The sequence below is a fragment of the Hyposmocoma kahamanoa genome, unplaced genomic scaffold, assembly GCF_003589595.1.
Source record: "Hyposmocoma kahamanoa isolate Upper Pololo Valley unplaced genomic scaffold, ASM358959v1 182, whole genome shotgun sequence".
Classification (NCBI taxonomy): domain Eukaryota; kingdom Metazoa; phylum Arthropoda; class Insecta; order Lepidoptera; family Cosmopterigidae; genus Hyposmocoma; species Hyposmocoma kahamanoa.
In genome coordinates, this window is record NW_020653713.1 from 6,986,628 (window position 1) to 6,996,983 (window position 10,356).

The 10,356-nt window shown below is 39.8% G+C and overlaps 1 protein-coding gene across 1 annotated transcript in view; it reads right to left on the minus strand.

Annotated features, from left to right (window-relative positions):
* Positions 1 to 9,429, minus strand: part of LOC113226138 (transmembrane protein KIAA1109) — a 38,649-nt gene extending 29,220 nt beyond the window's left edge. Inside the window, exons 1-4 of the mRNA XM_026458667.1 lie at positions 9,403 to 9,429; positions 9,058 to 9,296; positions 5,325 to 5,468; positions 62 to 5,164 (exon numbers count right to left, since the gene is read on the minus strand). Of these exons, the coding sequence (XP_026314452.1) occupies positions 62 to 5,164; positions 5,325 to 5,468; positions 9,058 to 9,296; positions 9,403 to 9,404 (5,488 nt within the window). The 5' untranslated portion in view covers positions 9,405 to 9,429. The remainder of the gene's footprint in view (positions 1 to 61; positions 5,165 to 5,324; positions 5,469 to 9,057; positions 9,297 to 9,402) is intronic.
* Positions 9,430 to 10,356: the final 927 nt, after the last annotated feature.

The window sequence follows — 10,356 nt, forward strand, 5'->3', positions numbered from 1 at the left end:
TAAATGAACTTACCAAGAACTGATCGGTAATAAAGTGCACTAGTAAAATGAGAATACCAACCGATGTTGAGGGTAAATGTGGTGTCGTCGCACTGCTGTTGCGTGGTCTCGATGTACAAGGGTTCTCCCTTTTCCGGTCCACGTTTGCGCGTCGAGTCTGGTGCTGAAATGAGTGCGCGCGGACCTTTCATTATGCCAAAAGTCTTTTTGCTGCCGAGAGCACGCAGCGTAGGCCTGTAGTACAGTTGTACCGACTCCAAAGTCTTTTTCGTGCTCATGTATTTAGCTATTACGTTCTCCACGGACACCCCAAAGAGAGACACGCAGGTTAAATCTTGTATATTATCCAGAGCCGAAAAGGATATCATATCTTCGATAACGGAAGACTGAATGAATATCATATTCACTTTTGGAACAGTAACTGTCGCTTGGAGTTGTTCACAAATTGTTTCCTCGTACACATTCGAGTGTGGAATGGTAGCCAGCTTGCATTTGGCGTCGTTGTCGTTAGCCAAAGTAGACTGCGTGCGAGCCTGCATTTGAGGGAGCCAGTTTTGCACAAACTGTTTCTGCTTTAGAACATTGGCGCTTTGTACAGAAGAAATGCATAGTAGACGCAGATGGTTAATCACTGTTATCGGATGGACATTAGCCAGTACGGGTGTCAGTGACTCGACAAACTTCTGTGTGCTTTCGAGTACCAAAGGAGTAAGCATTATATCTACTTCTCCTCGTAATTTCACGCATACGCCATTTCTGCTGTCGCTCGTAGTAGTCGCCGTCGGAGTTTGCACCTTATCTCCTGTGTTCTCCTGGTTTTCTTGTACGTTTTGCTGTACATCCCACCAAGCTTGCGGAAACGGATGCGCTTTAATTTGTGAGTTAAAATGTGGCGCTAAATTAGAATATGGGCCATGATTGTTATGACTTTCTTTTTTGGACGCGAGTTTTAGAATGTTAACTTTACCAAGTGGCTCAAAGATGGGGAGGTATTTTTGACCCACATAGACGAGCGTTCCGTCCTCGGCTCTCTTAAAAAGAGGCAACGTGTAAACATCACTGCCGCTAGGCAAAGAGCACGTGGCCCAATTGCAGCAGCGGTATTGAGGTAAGTTATTCATGTAACTGGACATGAGGAGTGGTGACTCATTTATAGGTTTGTTAGTTTGCATATGCAAATTGACTAATGTCATATCTTCCTGAGACGATATCGCCGAGATAAACGATGTCGAAGACACAGATCCGCTTTCAGAGTCCTGTCGCGCGCCGGCGCTTATATTGCTTATCGTATCTGGAGCATCAAGTGCTTCCGAACGTGGCACAGAGTTACTCCACTTCTCAGTAATATCGTTGATACCAAACGAACTTTTGTCTTTCGGATTACTGTGACGACTTCCAAAGGAATGCTTTAAGCTTGAAGATCGACTCGGAAACATGTCTTCATCCGCCGAAAAGAAAGCTTCAGATGGGTTTTCACTGGTTATGGACATTGTACGCCGTACTTCCAGAGGGATATTGTCGTCAGTAGGAGGTTGTGAATTAAGAGAATAGTGCGACTCAGATACGCCGACATTTCGTATAGGGACTTTCGGAACGGCGAAGGGATCAGCATCTGTACCTATCGACTTCTTCTGTTTCACTATAGAACTGTCCTTAACGGCACAATTCAGTGCCAGTTTAGAGTCTGACACACTACTCTCCATTTGAGGTATATTCAGAATAGTTTTATTCAATTTGGAATCGCTGTCGATTTTGGAGTTTCCTAGTGGTACTGCAGAGTCCACCAGCCGCGCATATGGCACGTCGCTTTTAGTGCTCGACACAAGAACATTGTTGCTTCCTTTGCTGACACTAGTGTAAGAGAACCTACGTGTCAGGCTTCGGCGCTCAGCGGTCTGTGGCGAGCGTGTGGCAGGTGGCAAAGGAGACGGTACCAGCGCTGCAGTGGGCTGCAAACAAACATTCAATCCGCTATAAGGCGGTGTGTGAAACACCAGTTGGCCCGCATGCAACAGGCTTTGCCCATAGCCGTATTCTCCGGGAATTGTTTCTATCACATTAAACATTGCAACATTAATGCCCTCGTTCAAATCAGACTGACTCGGTTTTAGGAAATTGCTGCCGTTTCTGTTGGATCCGAAAAATGCGCAACCACCAAGGCAACCGCACTGTGTACTCTTTCCCTCAGTTGGCCACATGAACCACAACCGTTTTGTTTTTTCGTCGTGTAATTTTAAAAACTTCTGTTGAACCAAGTGAAAATTCTTCGGACTCTGCGGCAAAGATGAAGCGGCTTCGATCAGAAGCGGTCCTAATGACACGGAGCCAACTCCCACCCAGTTATCGCTTTCAGGCATTTTATTTTGACTGCTGTTACTTCCGTTAGAATTGTGATGAGTACTTGCTTGCAAATTGGTTTGAGTGTAGAGAGCTAATTTAATGTTGGGCAATAAAGCTGTGACGCCAATCCCAAAACCAGGGCCGTGCAGGTTGCAGAAGCTCAATCTAATAGGAGACACCCAGGTTTGCAAAGTAGTGTTACTGTCAGCCACGTAAATATCGATCAAGTCTACAGCGACGCGAATCATACGGTATTTGATTTCATTAGGCGTCGGACATCGGTACTTTAGTGTAAGATCCGTTTCGGGGCATATGACATTGTTCATGCCGTGGTGGCATTGTTTGACAGGGTTAGTAGGAGACAATTCATTTTCGTTGTCACAAATGAGAAGAAGGAACGTTTCCAGTGATGACACGACTTGATAGAGCTGCGGCAGAGTCAACCGACCCGTGAGCTGCCCCAGTTGTATTTCCAACATCCAGGCATATTCTACAGTGTCTTCATCAACACCGCGATTAGTGTCGCTAAAAAATCCGTTGCCGCGTAACTGGAAGGATGAAAGCATTAAATGCCCTTGATATAGTACTCCAGAATTCATAGGGTTTGACCGTGACAAATTATTTGACGATACCAATATAGAGGGACTCAAAAGAAGTTGAAGTTTTGTTTCTCGGAAAGTTTTATCCATTTCAAACCCAAATCTTTCGATTAATACGACAGGACAGGGTGGTTCGCTCTCACTGCAGTTCTTGACTAGATGAGCTTGAATATCATGAATGATAATGGAGACTGTGACTTCAAGTGGGCGGCAGTGGCGCGGATCGAAAGGACCTTTGCTCGAGTCGGTCGAGTCATCCATCGATATGTCGGTGTGCTGGTTTACGCTACTTCTATCATTCGCCTTATTTGTATTCTCGGTGGGCAAGAAATAGGTATCAATATTTGGGGATTTCTGCATATCTGTAAATGTTTGGTCTTCGCCAAAAATATTCTCCAACAGGTTCATGAAACTAGTAATTATAGTTCCGTAGGCGAGGAGCACAGAAGGTCCTACTTCAAGGTCAACGCTTACTTTATCCGGCGGAAGGCTAGTGCGGTCGAATTTATTCCCGTCAATAGGCCAGTTCATCTGAGGTTGTTTCCTCATACGGGGTATTCTCATGGGAGATAGCAAAATCTCCTCCTTTTCCGGCGTAGTGATGTCTGCTTGCGGTTCAGGTCCGAGAGGCGGTATGGGATGGTAGTTATAACGAACGCTAAGTGCCACTATAGGCACTGACCAACAGTCCACCCAGCCTTGCGACTTTACACACTTTCTTCGCCATTTAGAGGCTTTTAGCCTGCATGGTATTAATTTCATATTTTTGTCTATTGACAACAGGAGCAACCTCGAAGTGTTGACTTCGGGTAAGTACAGGCTCATGTCAACGGCTTCACCTTGAATCCAAATCTTCAATGGAATGATATCAGGCAAGAAATCGACGAATGGCAAGTCGAAGGACACATCTAGAAGATCGCCACAAAACGCAACGTGATTGTTTTCCTGGTTAGTAGAGCTGCAATCTATCCAGTTGTACTGATTGCTAACTGTCACTACCTCACACTCTTTCAACAGCAACGATAATTTCCAAGTGTAAGGTACAAAGTGCAAAATATCGGGGCGCGATTTATTCGACCAGTCATTTACCAAATCTTGAAAAAAGTCTATATGTGTATAAACAAGATGCACAGTCGCTTTACATCCTGTCAACGCTAATTGCCAACATTGGTGATGATTCCAAACAAGAGGGTAGTGGCACTTCACAGTGTACTCTAATGTTTCGCTTTCAGCTAAACTTCTGTATTGCAAACTCGTTGTTGCCTCCAAATGGAGTAGCTGCCCAGTAATTTTTGTAGTGTAGCCATCTTGCAAGACGATCCACGGTAAAGTCACTTCAAGGTACGAGCCAGCACCAACGTTGATATGAACAGCGTTGGTTTCTTTATTTTTCGTGAATAGAATATCAATCGTAGCTTCGTTTAGAGTAGATAATCTAATATCAAATGATTGCATTTGTCTTCTATCTCCAGGCTTAGGTTGCGGTGTTACTTCCAAATTCTTGTAGTTAGGTGGAAAGAAAAATCTGAAGAGGTGATCTCTCTGCCTGTCCGCCCAAGGTCCATAACTAAAATCAGTTCCCTTTCCACACTTGATGTCGACACCCCAGATAGGAGGAGCAGATTCCACTATGTCCCCATTGGCCAACTGCAGCAATACAGGCTGCTCTGGCACTAGCCCGGGCTCATCCATGTAGAAATACACTTCAATGTAATTGGAGCTCATAACTACGAAGCCCTCGCCCATGTACCTGGGTGGCTCGTCTACCATGGCGGTATAGTTGGGGCTCGGTGCCAGAATAACCTTACAGTTCTCAGCTTTAGCTTTTACGAAATGCATTAGGTAGTCCAGACTGGACGCGGGGGGTTTGGTACTGTAGACGAGGTGGGCCTCCTCGACGCTGATGGATAGCGTGGTGGGTACAAGGCGGTTTCCGAAGACGACGCGCGCCGAGCACACGTCCGTCTTGATGACCGGGATAAGATCGCGCCACGTGCGCGCCATGGCGGCCTCCGACCGCACGGCGTCCTGCGCGCGCCGCCGTTTCTCATTGGCGTCGTTCATCGCCTTGTCACGGTCCTCGGAGTCTTCTTCGCTCTGCTGCTTGATGAACGGCTCCAGCCCAAAGGTCTTCTCCAACTCGCTATATAGGTTACATCGGTTGTAAAAATGCAGTTCGAAACCGTTCAGCATGATGGAGAGACGAGTGTCAGAATGTGATAAATCTGAAACACAGAAAGTTTTACTTCACATGTAGCACAATAGATTGTTTGTTTTGGATTTTTTCAACACATTGCTATAGTATTACCTACGTTATAGAAATTATTCTTACCACTTTTTAAGGTAATGGCTTATACATACTGAATTCATAAATACAGTAGATACCTTCAGAGACATCTTTGGGTACGTAGGAGCGCCACCAGCGGAAAATGAGATACCCGTCCTGAATGCGTACCGCGTAATCATAGTTGATATACACAATGTCCCGGAACATTATCTTGCCAGACAGAGCATTGAATGTGATTGAACCTGTCGAAAAAAATTCGCTGTTTTTATTTGTGTTAAAAAAATTAAAGCAATAAGGTCACACTCATGTTCATAAATTATCTATCCAACCTATTGCGTTCATTAAAAAACTATATTAACATTTTTTTTCTTATCGATCTCAATATTCTTTAACGTAATCATCGTTAATCGCCTTTACCTAATTTACCAAACGTGTACATCATATGATCAAATTTGTTATAACCAGTGGGGCAAGCACGACAGGACGTAAGAGCAACATAAAGCGCGAGATATTGCTATTCTCGCATAGAGATCACGCTCTTTATGCCGCTCTCGCGCTAGTCGCGCACTGTCGTGCTAGCCCTACAGGACAAAAGGACTTTCACAAAACAGTTAATTTGAACTTAGTATTTTAAGATAGATATGTATAATTCTATATATTTTAGTTTTATATTAAAGTTTAAATTTTAAACGTAGTTATTTTTATTATTTAATTGAGTAATAATAAATAAGTAAAATATAATAAGTACGCATGTCATACAATGTGTTAGATAAGTTAGTAAGTTATCAGCAATAAAGTCTATAAATAAATAAATAAATAAAATTTAAACTTATAAATATGAAACTTAAATACATAATTTTTATAGGTAAATTATGTTTGTTTTTTAATTTACAAAATCACACAATTTACATTTTCTTGTTTCTGAATGAGGTGTATACGGTTGTCAATGGAATGCAGATTTACTTATGATTTTCCGATATATATTTTAAAAGTGTTTTAATCTGTTTCCTGTAATCTGTACCATTACAATAAAAATAAAATAAATCTTAATCGTAAATTATGTGCCATATCGCGGAAAACTGCACAAAAAAATCTAGAAGACAAGGTGGAATATACGACATCCTGCAGATAAATAAAAAGAAACATAATTTCATTATATAAAAATATTTTCATTACTATTTTATTTACATGCATTTTGTGTAAAATTTTGCAAGCATCCCCTCTGGCCTTTGCTTGTACTGCCATGATTCAAAGAAATATTATTGAGTTTCATAAATAAAAATTACACATTATGTATTCATTCATTATGTATTATCATAAGGGTGACTTATTCAGGGTATGTGCAAAAAAAAATGCACTATTTTAATCAATTATATCTCATTGCCAAGCCCAACAGAATCAAAAGACTGTAAGATTTTCTGAGTTGTGATTGTTTTACCTTTAACAAATCACAAAGGAAATGCAATTAATGGTATGTAACTATCATATTGATATTTTTGAATCTATTCATATCTTGATACAATCAATCAATTTGAAAACTTCCATTATATTTACTGTATAAAATGTAGCATTTAGCATTATTTCTTAATCGGTCAAAAAGGAGTGATTGTAATCTAATGCGTAAAACTAATTAAGGGATATATATGTCGCAGCCATATTGTATAAAGCGTCGTATTACATAACGACTAGCCGCTTCGCAAAACGGCGCTGTTTTCTGATACACCTACATCATATTCAGCCGGATTAATATTATAACATTTTTTTATTATAATAATAATAATTATAATACAGCCTCCGTAGCCAAACGGATACCATGCCGGACTGCCACGCAGAGGTCCCAGCTACGATTCCCGGGCCGGGACAAGTAGTTGTATGGCCTACAATTATTTCTCTCGTGAGTTTGGGTGTAATTTGTGGTTGTCTATGTGTGTGTCCATGGCAGCCGCGACCCAGGGTTTCCCTAGTGCGGGGCTATGTTGAAAAAAAAAAATCACTTAAAAAAACTACGCCGCATTGTAATAGCACGTGGTGTTTCACAAAGCGACTAGAAAATGTGCCGCCAAAATACAATAGGGTGCGTCATTGTTACACACACTGCTTTGAGGTACTTAAGACTTCTAACAGCCTGACAGCATGTTTGCAGTTAACGCGACTTACGACTAGCTGCCTGTAGAGCTACATTATCATAACAACAAAAATTCCGTCCCTAACAGCAACTGTCTCAACAAACTGCAAACAATGTTACTTTTAGGAGTGGAAAAATTAAAAATATGCGTGAAAACAGTGAATAATGGGGAACAAAAGTAACGCAAACAAATTCGCTGCTGATCTGTTTTTTCATATATTAGCCTAACATAATCTACTGAATATACTGAATAGAGGGCATCTTGGTTGCAGATTTGACCTATGTATAATTCATAGTCAGGGTGACATTTTCTTTGTGAATATTATGGCTAAATGTTGGCCACCACTTCATAGAATGTATCGTGATCACAATCCGGCTGAACATGAGGTAGCTGTATTAGAAGACAGCGCCATTTTGCAAACTGGCTAGCTGTAATGTAATACAGCGCTTTACAGTACGGCTGCGACATATACAAATAGTTCTTTCATTGCAAACCGATTCTTGGTACATTAGTAGGTATTAAAAAACTTAATTAGAAAATTACTGAGACTCAGACATATCGTCTGTTTAGAAGTAAAAACCACATAAGTGTCATTTCTATAAAACGTCTTTATATAGCTATGGTAAGAAATTCACTATCTTTCTGCAGGTGAAACTTAATTACATAAAAGCTATAAACTCAATAAATGGTTTTATCTGCAGAAAGATGGTGATTTTCTTACAACAGGTACATAATTTGGCGATTTTTTTTTGTGGATTTGTGGAATGTCACTTATGCGGTTTTACCTTTAAGCAGACTATATTAACTAAATTAACAGATAAACCATATATTTATGTAAAATTTTTGCTCGACATGTTTCGAACCAGTCTGTGGTCCTTAATCATGTGTTTCCGCAGCGGTGACTGGAGGAACACAATATTGATGTCCTCTGGTACGAAATTTCATACATCTCGGGGCAACATATCAAATTCGAACTCTGATAATCTTCATTTCATAAGTAAGAAATTACACTTGTTGATTAAACTCAGCTACTCATTCATAAGGCAGATTCCCCTGAGAAGAATAAGAAGAAACTCTAGGGATTGCTTTTTGTAAGTAAACATTTGTTTACATTTATCGTTTACAATATTTATTCAAGAGCTAAATGGGTCACTCCCATAGATTTTTGTAAGCCAAGTACACAGAATTGAGTAAGCAGAATGGAGTGCAGAGGAGTTTCATACGTTTCATTACTTCTGGGCCACAATAATATTGTGTATGCCATTGATACTATAAGAAGATCTGATTCACGGAAGAATCTACAATCTCTCTCACTCACTACTTAAAATTGGACATGTGATTATTCAAGCACCATTTTATTATTTATTAAATAAGCTTTACAATCCTATATTTTTTGTTTTATATTTCCCACAAGAAGCATTAAGATGTATTCCATATAAAAAAATCATATGCTCTCACATTTATTATCCAAAGTCAAGAATGGAATTTTTTCTGATATCTTATCAATAGGTACAATTTTTTTAGTATTCATAGATGTGTATAATCTTTCGAATCTATACAACAATACTAATTATAGTATACTGTACTCAATTAACTGGTTAATTAGACACAATACATAAAGTTGTGTCTGAACATTAGCACATGCTCAAAATCTGTACTAAGTGCTTACGATGATCACACAATGAGTAATCAAAATTAAACTCACCAATTTTGAAATTTTCATCTTGAAAGTAGAACTTGTTGACAAGCCTGGTGAGCAAGTAACCGAGCAGTCGGCTGTTGTAGTAGGTGATGTAAATGACCCATAGAACAGCCACTAGTAGAGCCACCAGCACCAGAGCCAAACCGCCGTTGGTCAGTTCTTCGACAACCTCACGCGCTATGTCGCTGCTTGACTGGTTACGCCCCTGCGTCGCTGTCTCCACCACCATGGTCACGTTCTCCCTGCCGACCACAACACGCTTTATCACAAACCCTGACACTTAATCACCTTCCTATACTCACATAAACATTAGAAGTACAACAAAGCTGCGCAACTAATACAACTTACATGGTTCGGGGCGTTTGCTAGCTAAAGAAGGTATCACATTTTGATTAACTACGATGAGTTTTAATGTTAATATAACGAATATAGCATTTTGAAACTAGATTTCCTATATAAATAATCTTATTTTGTTATCACGAAGTACACTCAACCACTCAACCACCCACTTCCAGGTACTTTTTGACATATGTAAAAGTTTTATGGCTTTGGATACCTACGTATTTACATTGTAGTATGACCATTAACTGAAAATTAAAAGTGCTAAATTTTAAATAATATTTTTAAGGAAGGGTACTTATTGCTTTAAAGTACGGTGAACCTTTGAAAATTACTAGTAAATACAGTTGTTGGGTGTAATTTTTGTAAATATAACTATATACTTGAAATTATAGTATTCTATAGGGCATGACAACAACCCATCTAGAAAAGCCTTAGACTACTTATTTTTTTCCATCCTCTAAGAGAAAAGCAGACCATTTCCCTTTATACTTTTTTTCTCTATCGTTTCCATAAGGAGTTTCAAAGTAAGCTATTGTTAGAAATTTATTTTGAAAGGTTACCTTAAAGGTTAGGGAAAATAAAGGGTCATTTGACATTTTTACCTCTTCCAAAATAGCGTGTACAGATCATTAGCCGACGGCTAGGCTCAAATATAATATTATACTGATTATACTACTATCTCAGAAAGTTGTTTGAAGGCTGCACCATTGAACAGCAGTAGACTTACTGCTGTTCCCTCTATTTTTATATTACAAACTTCCTTCCACATTTATAAGGCGAGCGGCTAGAAAATGGAATTCCCTGCCTGCGGACATGTTCTCCGTACGCTATAACTTGGACCTTTTCAAGGCGACCTCATGTTCACTTTCCATTAAGTGAGAAGAAGGCGAAATGTACACTATAAAAAAAGCTAGGTAGGTACGTGAAAAATAGTGACTCTGGAGTATAAAACACATTTGC